Consider the following 16169-nt stretch of genomic DNA (forward strand, 5'->3'; position numbering starts at 1 on the left):
TAGTTATTTTCTTGAGATGTCAGATATATTACTTTAGGCATAATACAGCATGTTGAGAACTTTGGTTATAGAGAGATATTATTTTGTTATAAAATAATTAAGGCTGTCAAATATATCGCGTTAACTCCCGATTCTATTAATGCCACTAATTTTTTTAACTCAAGATTAACTAAAAAAAAAAAAAAAAAAAAAAATTTACTAGACTTCACTCAGGTGTATTATTGATGCTCTCATTGATACTATGTTTGTTTCTGAAGTGTGTGTGTGTGTGTGTGTGTGTGTGTGTGTGTGTGTGTGTGTGTGTGTGTGTGTGTGAGATATAGAGAGAGACGGGGGTGAGAGAGATGAGGAAGGGGCAAAAGAGAAAAAGAGCTGGGAGAGTGTGTGTGTGTGAGGGAGAGAGGGGGGTGTGTGATTAATCAGCCCTTGTGTGTGTGAATGTAACAAGTTCCTAACGTTTTCTTTCCCCTATTATTTCATGCACACTTTATTCATTGTTTTAAATTATTATTTTCTTTTAAGTTATTTTGTGCATCACTCTGTTTTGAATTTGATGCAAATTTGCAATGCATGAGGGTCATCCTTTTGTGTTAAATGGCTGCACAAAGCAAGCATTTGTTGACTCGCATGTTGATAAGAGTATTAAAACTTGGAACTTGAAAAAGATCTGTTTAAGGTAAAAAAAATTAAAAATAAAGATGCGATTAATCGCGAGTTAACTATGGACAATCATGCGATTAATCGAGTTAAATATTTTAATCGTTTGACAGCACTAAAAATAATATAAACAATAATTGTATATCCATACAAAGGAGGCATACTTTAAATATATTAAAATGACGACATCTTTGAGTAAACTTCGAGTATCATTAAGTATCTTGAGGCTGAAGGCAGAGTGTCCTCTTTTAAAAAAAAAAATCACAATATGGTCACCCTTGAAGTCGCATGATAATTCACTTAATAAGATTATGACGAGTCAGCCTCCTAAAAAGACAAATGTTAGTGACACGACTCACACCACCGCCGCCAACCCAGCCAAAGTAAGGACTTTGGTCTGTATCATCAATCAATGGTCAAATAAATATTTGATTAAGGAATATAATATGCCTTTTTGTATTATTTCTGTGTATCAGCTAAATGTATAGATTTTTATGTTAGACATTGTGTTATGGTTTGTAAACAACCCCAACAGCACGACACAGACAGGTAGTTCAGAGTTAGCCAAAAACAACGGGCGTATTTATTTCACAAACAGAAATGAGCAAAATAACGTAAATGCATTCGGGGGGAATGTCCTTTAGCAGAGTAGGGCTCTGCGGCTCTGCCCAGAGCAGAGTTGGCTCTGTAGCTTATTGATACTCCACTCGTGGAGAAAAAGAAAAAGCGGAGAATGTCATTAATAGAACGTAGGCAGTCCAGTAACAAGGCAGAGTCCAGTACCAAAACAAAGAGACACTTCTTCAGTGTTAAGGAACACACAAAAAACAGAAGGTATTGAGTCCAGGAATAAAAATGAGGATATCAGAGCATCAAAAAATAGACTTCCAAAAACTCACCAAGGGCAAAGTGTAAATACGAGGCACAGGTCCACGGAGGCAGAGAGAGGTAACAGCGGCGACTTCCAAGGCCGTACTGGAGAAACACAAGAGGAACAAGCAGTAGCTGGTGGTGACCAAAACGACCCGACACTGAATGTTCAGCAAACCGTGTATAAGAGGGCTCCCGTCGAGCTGATTGGAAACTCCTTTCAGGTGCGTGATGGTAATTGGCACCTGGAAGCGCACAGTACTGGGCCAGCCCTCACACATTGAGGGAAATTAAGGCCATGTCCCCACGTATCTGGATCTTTTGCCAAACGCACATTTTATTCCACGATTGGGCCTTTCGTCCACACGTAAAGGGTGTTTTCAGAGACATAAATGGAGATTTTCTTAAACGCATTTTAAAGTGAAGATTTTCCAAAATATCCATTCAGTGGATCCGTGCAGCCACTGTAAACGCATAGTCTAGATAAACGATGACGCCACAGCTCACTACGCATGTTCAGACTGTGGCGGGCCGTAATAATATCTGGCCCGTCAGATTGTTTAGCGGATATTACTTTACTATTTCTCTAATATATATCAGACCGACTATAGGCTAGCTAGGCTATATATGTCAGCTATAATGTCCTAACAGAGAAACTACCACCACCTCAAACATCCTTATTACACCTTGTTTTATCCATATAGGCAGTAGCGCTTTGAAGTAATAATAACTTCGGTGGACTTGGTGCTGAAATGTCATTCAAACTATCCTTACTTATATATGCGACGACGGCACCACACGTGAACAGTACAATGCAATTAATGAATGTATTGTTGTAATTAGTATATATATAGTTTGTGATAAGGACTCGCTATATTTAGTTTCAGAATCCGGAGATTGTTAGCCCCTTTCGTGACTGTGATGCACCGAGTGAATCCACAGTCACTTGCTCCTCAATAGGAAACCAACCTAGATTTACCCTGAAGGACTGGTTCTGCCCGAACCGTTCGTTATACAAGTATCACAGAGAAATGTCAAAGGTACGCACAGTTGCACGAGGGTTTCGAACAGAGATACGGGATCGTTTGAAAGCTCGGCGTTGCTAATAAACATTTTAAATATTTTTTATAAACGGCTCAAAGCAGCATTATTTCCAGCGTTGGCTGCCTGGTGTGATCACACCGCATGCGCATCATGCACCCAACGCCGGAAATAATGCTGTTTTGAGCAGTTTATAAAGAATATTTAAAATGTTTATTAGCAACGCAGAGATTTCAAACCATCCCGTATGTCTGTCCGAAACCCTCGTGCAACTGTGAGTACCTTTGAAACGTCTCTGTGATACTTGTATAACGAACGGTTCGGTTAGAACCAGTCCTTCATGGTAAATCTAGGTTGGTTTCCTATTGAGGAGCAAGTGACTGTGGATTCACTCGGTGCATCACAGTCACGAAAGGGGCTAGGAGATTGTGATCTCAACATTGACATTGTATCTCTCCGTCGCCCAGTGCGCAGAAGTAAAGCATTGAATCGTGACATATCTAGATTGGTTGTTTCCTCTGGACTGCATAACACTCCGCTATATCTATCTATTTATCATCTATGTATGTCAATATAGCCAATGGAAATGCTAGAAATGGTCACGGTTCTGGGTGAACCAATGGACAATTCCTATCGTTTCTCAGTCGTCCTGACCGCTCGAACCACTATGGTATTTGGGATATCGCTTATCGCCACCTACTGGCCCGCATGCTTGTTGGAGCAATTTATATGCGTTTATGTGTTTGCGTCTGGATCAGGTTTTTCTTTTTTTAACACTGTCATGTGGACGAGGATTTCTTTTTAAACAGAGCCTGAGAATATCCGTTTGGCAAAAGATCCAGATACGTGGGGACATGGCCTAAGATTCTCAGATTTTTTCCGCTTATCAACTAACCGGTTAATCGGCAGGTGACGTATGTTGCTCAGTAGTTGCTGATGTCTGCTCAGGAGGTTTGAGTGTTTGCTCAGACCGAAAAAAATTAGAGGGAACATTGATGTCCGCCCATCACAATCACGCAACCTGTCTAACGCCTGTCCCATCTCCCTGTCAGTGGCTGTCTCGTGGTGATGACCGGAGTGGTGGATGTCCCGTGATGATGACCGGGAGGATGTGACCCTCTCTGCGCCACCCCCATGCCTCAAATAGATCCGCCATCAGCTCTATTTTTCAATCTTTCAAAATGTTCAGTTGCTATTGCATGCTCTTATCTGTGTTTCATTACACATATGTGTGCATGCTTACCAACTGTTTCGCCTGTTTTATTGCAACACTACTATCACCGACATCTAAGAAGGGAGATTCCCCCTTGAACGGCCCTTCTAAGGTTTCTCTCCTCCGCATTGCCTGTGGTGCATTTTTTCCTATTGCTAGAGTTTTTCCTTACCTTCGTGTGGGGTATGTCTGGGAGTGTTGCATTCATTTATTTTAAATCTTTTGGACTTCATGGTGTTTTTGTTTTGTTCTTGATTTATTGTGATGTTTCTTCTTGACTTGTTTAACACATTGACGGCCACAGGGATTAGACGGGCCCCACTCTATGACGACCAGCATATGTAAACAGACTTGGGGCTGTTTGTAGAGCTAAATCTATACTTTATAGTATTGCTATCTGTCCATTCTCATTGTCAATTGAGACTATAAACCGTCCCTTCAAAATGGATTAAAGAAATAATTTTTTCATCAATACGTTCTCATTTTATAGCGCCGTGAATATAATTGTTATACGGCATTTGGTCTAGTATATTTCCTGGAAGGCAAGATAAAGGGCTAATAGCTACTAACGTATATCCAATGGCATTTCCGTTATACAGAAGCTACAGTTAAAACTCAAACTGCATATGATCGGTATGATCCTCAAGCATGTATGCATGAAAGGGGGGGGACGACGACGACGTCGTTTCTGATTATTGATTACCAATAACCGTGTCCGTCTAAGTAGCCACATACGCTGGTTGGCTGGTTGAGTATCATAGCAAGCTCTGATCAGCATGTAATTTACGTGAAAAAGATCTTACCATGAGCCGGTTGGATCCCCCCAAGCATTTCCCCGTTATCGATCGCCATCTGGTAGATCGATATGTCCATTGGCTGATGATAAATACCCTTATTGCAGAGTGAAATCCACGATCCAAAACGTATTCCGTGCAACAGACAATAGCTATCGCTTCAGGTGAGTAGAAAACTACATTAGAGATCAAAAAAAAAAGACAACTTCGGCCACAGGGAACACCGCATTATCGCGATAGCGCCCCTGAGAGGATCTGGCCGGTAATGCACTTTCTCGAATTCAAAGAGTAGGGTACATCTGCAGTGCAGCTCGGCGACCTTGAATAGGTTATTAAAATGGAATAAAAGCCAAAACAACTTGCCACGTATATATCCGTCCTTCGGTCCATTAAGCATGGATTCGAAACACGTATATATCCGTGGTCGGGCGCCATTGTGTTAAAGAAGACATCTCCGGCCCATGGAGGCATTAACGTGTTGTCGGGCCTTACAAAAACATTTGATTTGATATCAACTAAGGTTTCTCTCAAAAAGAGATCTTCAATATTTGAGGAGATGTTATTTTAATGATTGAGTTTTGGGTTTGTTATCAAACGTTATGTTACTTTACTTATAATCTGATGAACAGCAATTAAAAAAAATATATATATCTTTCCCCCCCTTCTTTTTCCGTTTTTCTCCCATCCCAATGTTAGTCGTTATGCCAATTCCCAATCCCCTTCCTGGTCGTTGCACACTCTACCCCCTACCGTTGGTCTGGGAGGGCGGAGACTATCACATGCTTCCTCCGACACATGTGTAGCCAGCCCACCGCTTCTTTTCACCTGGCAGTGTCGACTCTCACTGGGAGAGTGTAACGTGTGGAAGGTCACACTACCTCTCCCAGATGATGATCCTTCCCTTGCTGTGCAGGCGCCCCGACCGAACTGTAGGAGTCGCTGTTTACAATGACCAGGACCCACCCACGCCGGCTTCCCACCCGCTAACACTTCCAATTGTGTTAGTATGGACGGTCGACCAAGCCGGAGGCACCACAGCCAGATTAGATCCCACAGGCTCTGTGGTGGTAGACAGACGCTTAGTCCGCTGCACTTCCTGGCCGCCCTTGCAATTGGATTATTTCTATTGTGATTTTGCACACCTGAACAGATATTGAGATCCTGGTATCGATAAGAGAATCATTCTACAGTATGTAGATTCTGATTATGGTCATATGGATTTATTTCGTATCGTTCAGCCCTGTAGGTAAATGGAAGTCAGACATTCACTTTATTCAATACTGTTTAAGAAGCTCAGAGGTTAAAAAGTCCTTCCATTTTAGCAATTTGTGGCAACCCTGACATCAGACAGCAAGCACAGCCCCACTGGGAACTGAAATGGCCCATCAAATGTGGGACATTATCTCTTATGCACTGAACTGTTGAAATGTGGAATTACAGGATAATCTGGTGGAGAATGCAGGATTATATCCGGTTACTCTAACCTGTCTACAATATACCATATGCCCTCAGTAGGAATGTGAGTCAAGTCCAAATGCTTCTTACGTCTTTAACCCCAGAATAGGTCAGAGGCTTTTTTCCCCCCTTAACAGTTTATGATATGTTACAAATCTTATTGGTCTGCGAGGATTCCCAGCGTAACTCATGAGGGCAGATTAAAGTCTGGTTTTGAGGGAGGAGAGTCAGCAATGCGCTCACTGCACATTATGCGCTGCAGCGCTGAATGTAGAGGAGAGGAGAAGGAGCTTGAGGTAGAGAGAGAGAGGTAAAGAGCCCAGAGGAATAGCATCACAGACAGTGAATGATGGGTGAAGCCGGGGTGCATGGTATGCTTTCATGCAGAGAAGGTTTGTACATCCCCCACTGAAGACAGATTCTCCTTTAGTATCAAAATCACTCTAGGTTTGGACAATAAAACACTATGTCAAACATCTAACCTATATGAGAACCAGCCTGAGTAGAATCAATGTCGGAGTGGTCTATAATAATGAACAAAAACAGCTAGTAATAATAATGATAATTTTCATTTTTGTGTCAACATCCAGGATTTACAGCGATATTGCGATCAAGTGATATTATTGCCCAGGAATTAAGCAGTATGATCATGACTTCACTCACTCGTGCCTCAAAAGGTCACATGACATCATACCTGCACAGTGAGTGACCGCAATCTCGGAGCAAAGAAACGGCGGCCTCTTCTGAAAACAATTTTCGGCAAAGAACACCCGGAAATGTACGACGGGGGCCACCCAGAAGTAAACGTTTTTGAAGAAACAGCCATTTTTTTTGCTCCCGGGCACACTGCAAATCAATGAACCCCATTCTCAGTCAAATGAGCAGAAACTGTCGGCTGTCACGCAGATCAAAATTGGTTAGTCCCCCAGGAGACACTGGGCTGTCACAATCAATTGGTCCACATGATGTTATTTTAGGAATCAAAAGTTACTCCTAGAACATTGCTCTGTCCACAAATAGCACAACCACTGTGGAAAGAAAAGGACTAGCAGAGAAAGAAACTTAGTCATATACAGTTATAAAGTGGTTTTAGTGTCTGAAAGAATTCTTTCTTTGCACTCAGCCATGCGGTCCCAAGGGAGGCATAAAGAGAGCTGTTTCTCACAACACGACTGCAGACAGTGCCTGTTCCACTGTATCAACTCTCACCACAAGCCAAAGCAACGGTATACACACAGACAGTAGACATACAGTAGACACAATGGAGTTATCACAGAGGCCTGGCTTCTGCTGAGGCCATTACTTATTGTCCCTCTGAGATTTTAAGAATCAATAACATTCGGTGATAGCTGGCCAGGATGCTCTGCTCAAACGAAGAGTGTTTGCAGGACCGCCAGGATATGCTTTTGGTGTATCCTGTGTGAAATCTACCTCCCGCTGCTCCACAAAGAGTTGTTGAGACATGCCTTTAAACCAGGTAGCCTGCAGGTATTTGACATGCTGTGATCAGCCATGGAAACAACGGCCCTTTATGCAGAGTGGGAAGTGAAAAGACATTGCCTGTCACTTACAGTCGTTCACACCTCCCATGATAGCCACAGACCCCCCTCCCCCGCTGTTTGTGATTTGTCTCAGCAGCGTCAATAGAAATGGTACTCTAGCACTTTAGACTCCATTGTCGTCTCTTGTGTCCGACAGAGCTAATAATGTCAGCGTCACCTGCCCCCGAGGGCGGGAAGGACCTCAGACATCTGTCCCTTTACCTGGACAGGCCAGCGCTGCTCGTAAAGTGATGGGGGGTTAATTGCGCCCTGCAACCTTCTGCCTCATCTGCTGCACCACCAGCAGACTGGCTGCCCACACACAGAACACTGGAACCACAGCAGTAAGCCGTTCATACCGTAACAGGGTCAAATGGCCCTGGACTAAAAGGCCTTGTCTAATCCACACTGGCTGAAGCAGCCCAAAAGGGAGATCATTCTCAGGGCAAACTGCGTGGCACTTGCTGCTGAGGCAAGGCTCACTCTCACATTAGGGCCTACTTATTGAAATCGGAATCAAAGCCTCGGCTTTCGCTGAAAACAACGTGTAAAAGTGGCTTTGAGCCTCTGTGACGACGAGTCGCCTGAAGTCACCAGATCGTCTCCAGCCCCACAACCTTGGGAGAGAAACTATGCGCTTGAAGGGAGCAGAACCTAATGGGAGTACCTGTGGTAGACCGCTTTACACACGCTGTACAGGCCCCAGGTCTCCAGTGGACAACGGTAGCAGGAATCCGTGGCGAGGAATGTCTCAGATAGCGGTTCAGTGCATATTTGAGCTATTCTTGGTTGAGGGGGAAACAAAAAGCGACATTCAGCTCATGAACATGCACCCCAAAGCTCCTTAAAGCATTATTGCTGCACTCACACTCCATGAAGCAAGACAATACAACACACGGCCCACAGTGCTGAGAAAATTAAGGATTTAGCATGCAGTCAACAGCTGAGGCCAAATCCACACTGTGCGAGTCATGCTGTATCACAGTTATCCAACAATTTGTCTACAGTACAGAGGCAAAAAGGATGATAAGAACTGTATAAGTGTGGTTCCTGTAAGCAACTCCTGGTGTTTCTTAGAACCAAGTGTGCAATTCTTCCTCACAAATCTGCAGACATACTACTGGGGTCTTAAAAGTGTTTTAACACACAGTGGTGAGTGTAGGACGTGCATTGGGGACTTCTCTCATTCCACTGTGGAAAAAAAACCACATTCCTCTCTGTACAGTAGATCTCATGGCCACTTGACTTTGCATCGCAAATGACAGTCATGGATTGGTGAATAATGAGTGCACCATAGAGATCTATGGAGTGCACTTCCGACCCTGGGGATTTGGGTAATCCAGCATGTGAATCTGACGACATTAGTGCATGTCCTCTGGGTCTACTGCCAACTAACATGGATTATAAAGTCACTGGACTCCTATATGCTTGTCGTTCCTCTCTGGCATGACAATATGCAGCATGTGCAAAAAAAAAGTTGGACATGTTAAAACACTTGAGTGCCTAAACATGCATTACAAATCGAAAGGGGAAAAAACGATCCTGTGATGTGACGCTTCATAAAGATATGGCTGGGGCTACACCACGGGATATAATGCGCAAAGCCCTCTTTCTTTACAACTTTGTGCATTTCATTTTTGCACCAATGTATTTAGAACTTCTAAATACATTGGTGCAAAAATAACTACCCGAGCGTATAACTGACGGTTGCCGCTGGACAACTGGAGCAGGAATACCCTGTCAATCAAGTTCAGCACCACGGCGTGTAGAGAGCTCCCGCCTGCTCCAACAACACAGACATCTGACCGAGTCCCTGGTCACTCACTCCTGGTCACTCACTCCTCTCTGGTCACTCACTCCTCTCTACTCACTCCTGGTCACTCACTCCTCTCTGGTCACGCACTCCTCTCTGGTCACTCACTCCTCTCTACTCACACCTCTCTGGTCACTCACTCCTGGTGACTCACTCCTCTCTGGTCACTCACTCCTGGTGACTCACTTCTCTCTGGTCACTCACTCCTCTCTACTCACACCACGCTCATTAACCAAAACATGATGCACCGCAACGTATGGAAACAGCGCAACGCCATATACTATCACTGGCTACATGCCAATAAGCTGCATAGGCGCTTTGCCATGTGGCATAGATAACATATTGGAGGTTTTATTGCTATTTAGTCGATATGCTCGCATTGTTAAGTTGTGTGCAAAAGAGAAAACAGTAGCGAGTTGGCTTTAAAACGAGATGTCCACGCTTTTCAGCCGTGCGTAAAAGGGGGCGGCGGAATGCGCGAAGCCTCCAGTTTGTGCATTTATGAACGAGGATGATGAGTAGTGAAACAAAGTTATCAGCCCGTCCTCTCCCACTTACCACATTCTTTGCAGAGCACTTTGCTGACTTCTTTTCGAATAGCCCGGCGTGTCTCGACAGGTGAGAACAATGCACTGAACACCAACGTGTCATTTGTGGGCTCCGTGAAGAACATGTATCTCGTGTTTTTGGTCAAAGTCGAACAGTTATCTCCTTTGTCCCACACAATAGAAACGATAGAATCCTTCCCGAGGCCCCCCGCTTTCATATCCCATACTTGGTGAACCTTTATCCTGACCTGGTAAGGTTCTGACAGTGCCGTCCCGTTTGGCACCGCTTCGGACGGCGCATCAATTTGGTTCTCCGCTAGCTGAACCCCCGTGTCATTCCTTATTGCACGATCTCGTTGATTTAGAAGATTGTCTCTCTCTTGTTTATCGAGACGCCAGGCGTGGTGCCCCCCATCGTGAAGCTTTCCCTCAAATACAACTGTGGAGCGATGCACCAACTCCTGCACGGGAGCCGCCGGAGAGGGGCTACAAGTCAGCCCGCAAAGACCTCCAGGCGGAGAGATGGAAAAAGAGGCAAATATTCCATAAACAACAGAAATGGTGAATGAACTATGTCCCTTCGCGAGATGTGTTCTCATTTTGGCGGAGGTGAACGAGCTTGAATAGGTTGAATGGGGCGAGCGCAGGTGAGAAAACTAAATTGGACTAAGCTGATGGTAAAGCAAGTGTGATCCTCTGAGAAGCCCGCAGTCGCTGCTCCAGCAGCCACTATGTGAGGGGGCGGAGTTGGTGATAGGAAAGTATCTCACTGGGAGAGGATTTCCTCTCTTGACACGAGTGTCTGTGGTTTTAGGATGTGAAAAAAAAGGATATTTGCAAGATTGTTTACAGATTCGGTCATTTGTGCAGGCTACCTGAACAGGTCACCACAGGGCTTATGACAACTTGGTGGCATCTAGCCTGTTTTATCATAGGTCTACACTCTACTTATACATAATAATGACAGTAAACCAACATCACAAGCTATATATTTTTTGGGCTGTATCGTTTCTATGGGTTGGCAGTGGCACCCTAGTCCCCACACGACAGAAGACAAGACTGACTCCAAGACAAGACATAATTTCTCAACGTTTATATATATTTATTTTTTGATAAATAAAAATCTAAATCAAACCGTTGGTCCTTGGTGTTAATGTTCAGAATTGTATTACCATGCACTCTGAAAGTAGGAAGACTGGAGTGTGGCCCCATTGACTTTGCATTGACTTCGGTAGCTAACTAGCTGGCAGGTATCCAGTATGAAGAACATAATGGATTGTGCTGAGAAAGGACTCTACCTTTTGGGCTAGGGGCCCAATATTCAGAATTTTCCCTTAAAAACCCATCTTATTTGCTGGATAATTACAGTAGACCTCTATCATTTTGCAATCATCAAAGTGTGACCCAGTCATTGTTGTTTTGACCATTGTATGCAAACAAGCAACACAATATCCATGCTTGTTACAGAACAACAAAACACTTGTGAGTGATTATGTATTTGAACATAACCCAACTGTGTCTGATCTCTTGGATTATAAAATGTGAGCCCATGCTTTTCACCGGCTAGTGGCTTATTGATTGATTGATTGATTGATTGATTGAAAATTTTATTAACAGATTGCAGAATGGGTATAATACAGTACAGCTCAATACACACAATTGTTACGGGGATGCAGACCAGAGAAAGACTTTCGTCTTGTTTACATCAGGGTCCCCCATTTTCAATTCATCATAACATATATGACATACATGACAAACAGATAGACAGTAGCCTACTGCTACATCTAGACATTTATGACATACCAGATCTACAAATACAGTACTGTTTGTGATACAAAAAGGGTCTAAAAAAGAGAGTATATACATTTGAGGGGGAAGAAACTGTACATTGGAGGAGGTTGGGTAGGTGGGGTGGGGGTTGGGTAGGTGGGGGGGGGGGGACTGTACATTGGAGGGGGTTGGGTTAGGACATTTACAGGGGCCAGTTTCGAATTGCAGTCTCCCGTAGGTGCTCTTTGAGTGGTTTTGAAAGTGGGTGGTGATTCACATTCCTTTACAGCTTTGGGTAGGGCGTTCCACATTGATGTGGCATAATTGCAAAACGTGTTTAGTCCCTTGTTTGAGGCGAATCTGGGTTTAACATGATTTGTGGAGCTCCCTCTGGTGTTGTGGTCGTGGTATTCACTGACCTTTGGGAAGTATTTTGACATGTACATGGGTATTAGTCGTGTAGTGTATCTTGTAGACCAGGCCCATTGCAAGTATCCAGATGGAGAGTTTGGTAGCAAACTGTTGCCAAAAGGATTTCAGGTTTTCAGGGAAATGTGCTAATAATATAACCAACAGATCAAGACACTGTATGTGCAGTTATGAGACATTATTCTAATCCAGCATCCAGCATTCTAATCCATCATAAATGGGTCCCAAGGTTTTTTTTTGAGGGAAATTTGGTTTCCAAAGCTAGTGGCTATTTTTATGTTGCCAATTTGGTGAGATAGTCTGCAGCACGAAAGCCTGCTAAATTGGTTCTGGCTTGCAGGACAAATTCCTGACAAATGTGGCGTCACTAGAAAAAAAAAACATCCTAATCCAGTAAATCCATAAATCATAGCAAAGGTATGGGTGATTCACTGCAGCTCACAGTGCTGTATAGCTGCCCCAGCTCTATAAATTAGTTCATTTATCCCCCACAATGTCTGCAGCCCTCTGGGGGTTCTACAATAGATGAGTCCGTTACCATCAGCTGCTTCGTGTTCTCAGTCCTATAGGCCAGATTGTCTGTTGTGGTCAGGAGGACCATCATCGCCGTGGAGAGGTTTGATGCCAGTCACGTTCCGGCACGGAACACCTGCAGGGTTTTGTCCACTGTGCTCCGCCTGTCCGTCCAGGACACACAGCCTGCGATTAGTCCCCCAAAGCCCCTCCACACAGCCCCTCTCATTTTTGGCCGAGTCTCTGGCATGACAGCCCCAGCCAGAGACACACTCTGCCACAGCCACAACTGCCCGGGCAGCTGCACATGAGAGGGGCGCCTGTATGCCTGGGGGACCGGCCTGCCATGGGGCTGCACTCCACCTGCTGAAAAACCACAGCCCCGGCTACTTAACCCACCCTGGCCCGCACTGATCTGGCACGCCCCTCCGTGGGCACACATGACACATCCAGCACAGCTGTCTCCTCTCACTCTATTCTTTAAGCCCCCGCCCCCCACCATCTCTCATAGGCTACAGTACAACACATAAATACAGACACAGGCGCACGCACACACACACTCACCACTTCAAACTTCAAACACCTCTATGGAACTGAAAAGTTAAGATATAGAATTAACTGAGCAATATTTCCCACATAAATAATGTCAATATACCACCTAGAAAAACCTATCCAGTTAATGCCATGGTGCTATACTGTATTTCAAAGATAGTTTATATTGTCGTGGTTCAGTACTATACTTTCAAACCACAAATATCAACCCTTGCCCTCAAAATGAAATGTGTTGGCCGGCCTTTAACTGGACCTGGCCTACGTCGTCCTCTTGACAGATATTTAAGTCAACCAAAATCAATACTTCCCTCAATATTACAGGAGTATTAATTTAAGAACTCACACACAGGTTGCTTCTACAACCCGAGACAGTCCAATCAAGATTTGTGGACACGAGGGCAACTCTCTCCCACAGCTGTGGAAACCAAGGGAATTAACACTCTAATCTGCCGTGTCATCGAGACATACAGTGCGGCGCGGGGCTCGGTCGATTGAGTCCTACGATGCTTGTTAGAGCTTTGGAAGCAAATAAACCTGGTTTGTATTGTTAGTTCTCAAGCATTACATCGGCGTGACAATAATGACTGATGATGATGATTATGGCACCGTTTGTTTTCTTGTTTCCGGCCTTTAACCCTTTCACTGCCACACGACAGAAGGTTAACCCTTTACTATCACACAACCGACGGTCGTGTGGCAGTGAAAGGGTTAAGGGACATCATTGAGGACATGATGAGCTGTCCCAGGGCGTGGGACAATCTGGTACTCCCCCTCAGTGCATCCCACTTCACTGAAACACTCAACATGCCATTCATGATGGATGTTCAAAATGTATGAAACAATGCGCTGAGAATTACATCAACGCAAATGTGAGGAAGAAATAACCTGTCTACAGCCAGCACATATTACTCCTCTTACTACTTACTAAAGGTGAATAATGTAAAAAGGCAGAAGTAGCAGTATTACCTATTAGCAGAATACAGCAGTACAATACAGTAGAAATAATTATCTACTTTTAATTGACCAAAATCTACATTATATTGCTCTGCACGGTGCAAGTTGGTCTTTTGACTTAAAAGAAAATGCTGTGAACTGACACATGGTAGATATTATGATGTGTTGGTGCATGTTACGCCCCTCAGTATCTGACCATGAATAAAGCTGCAAAATACAAACTCAGTGCATTCCTTTAATCGATAGCAAATTAGGTTGAGTAGACGGCCACACAACGCCCTTGTCCTGTCCCATCAGTGGATGAAATACACATGTTCCCTCCCTCTCCTGCGCGCCACATACCTCCCCTGTCCTGTCCAATCAGCCCCCAGGTTACATGTCCCCTTCCCTCTCCTGCAGACCCCAGCAAAGAGAAATGTGAAAAGATTTGATAAATTACCAATAGGAACTGGTCATATAAAACTACAAATATAAAATGATGTAACAGCTTCTCATTACATTTATATATTTGTATGTAGATTATAGTTTATAGATTATAGATGTGTGTGATTTCTATGATGCTGTCCCCCAGCACTGTATGTGAGTATGTCCTGCCATCATTGTACCATGTGTGTACAGTGGGGCATTTTAAGTTGGAGAGATGCCATGTTCCATGTGTGTACAGTGGGGCATTTTAAGTTGGAGAGATGCCATGTTCCATGTGTGTCTGTTGTACAGTGGGGCATTTTAAGTTGGAGAGATGCCATGTTCCATGTGTGTCTGTTGTACAGTGGGCCATTTTAAGTTGGAGAGATGCCATGTTCCATGTGTGTCTGTTGTACAGTGGGCCATTTTAAGTTGGAGAGATGCCATGTTCCATGTGTGTCTGTTGTACAGTGGGGCATTTTAAGTTGGAGAGATGCCATGTTCCATGTGTGTCTGTTGTACAGTGGGGCATTTTAAGTTGGAGAGATGCCATGTTCCATGTGTGTCTGTTGTACAGTGGGGCATTTTAAGTTGGAGAGATGCCATGTTCCATGTGTGTCTGTACATTCATCATATTTTGTGAATAAAGTAATTTTTTTCTGATTCAGAATACTGTGAGGATGCCATACTGAAATAATGCAAACTGTACTCGTACCACAGATGAATTCCTTGTCAAAGTGAACAAGCCATTTTGGGAACTTCACTTTAGCTAAAGGGAAGACATTTGATTGGATTTCTGTTTAGTAGAGCTAATGCTGGGTGTGATCAGGAGCAAATAGATTAGCCTTATGCTGCGTGTGCGTGTGTGTGTGTGTGTGAGAGAGAGAGAGAGAGAGAGAGAGAGAGAGAGAGAGAGAGAGAGAGAGAGAGAGAGAGAGAGAGAGAGAGAGAGAGAGAGAGAGAGAGAGAGAGAGAGAGAGAGAGAGAGAGAATTTGGTGGGACAGTTGCTGTTACAGTGAAGAAGCCCCTTGTGTGTTTATTGCAATGCTATGAATTTGCTGCCAATCACCCACAGAGAGCGACAAATTGAACCACTTGTCTGTATTCATTTGGAGCTCGTATGAATTTAATGAATGGGATTCCTAACATGCAAACAGCAGCCAGACCCCCCAGGACTATGGAAAAATAGTCTGGCAGTGACCCATCCTCCATGGACCTGACAGCGTGGAGGAAACCACTCATAGGTCAACTGCTAAAATGTATTGATCACATTAGACCACACGTGACACATCCACAATGGCCCGAGGCTATACAGAGCAATTTCAAAGCAGAGGCCCAGCAATGTAATTTCACAGGTCACCTGCTGTGCGTGCCCACTCCCCACACAGCAGATATCATTCAATGGAGATCATCCAAAGCCTGCCTGACTATACCCCAGACTTGAAGCACAATGAGGATTATAAGAACATAAGAACAGCTAAGCAGAGAGAAACTATGGCATTTATTTCAATTTAATTTGCATTCCACACAAACCCAGACACAAGCTAAAAGCATTCGACCTGTAATGAAATGTTCTATTTTTTATTTATTTTTGGATCAAGCTATAAAAGGTC

General features: G+C 43.9%; 1 protein-coding gene across 4 annotated transcripts in view; it reads right to left on the reverse strand.

Annotated features, from left to right (window-relative positions):
- nrg1 (neuregulin 1) overlaps window positions 1–10531 on the reverse strand; it is a gene marked incomplete at its 5' end in the record, with an annotated part of 216810 nt that extends 206279 nt beyond the window's left edge. For 3 of the 4 annotated variants that reach the window (XM_084324600.1, XM_084324599.1, XM_084324598.1), the window contains one exon: window positions 9943–10281. In XM_084324600.1, the coding sequence (XP_084180726.1) occupies window positions 9943–10150 (208 nt within the window). Of the gene's footprint in view, window positions 1–9942 lie in introns of all 4 variants that reach the window. The other variant, XM_084324597.1, reaches the window with a different exon arrangement.
- Between the last annotated feature and the right edge of the window lie 5638 nt (window positions 10532–16169).

This window comes from Notolepis coatsorum, assembly GCF_963971535.1.
Source record: "Notolepis coatsorum genome assembly, chromosome: 11".
NCBI lineage: Eukaryota > Metazoa > Chordata > Actinopteri > Aulopiformes > Paralepididae > Notolepis > Notolepis coatsorum.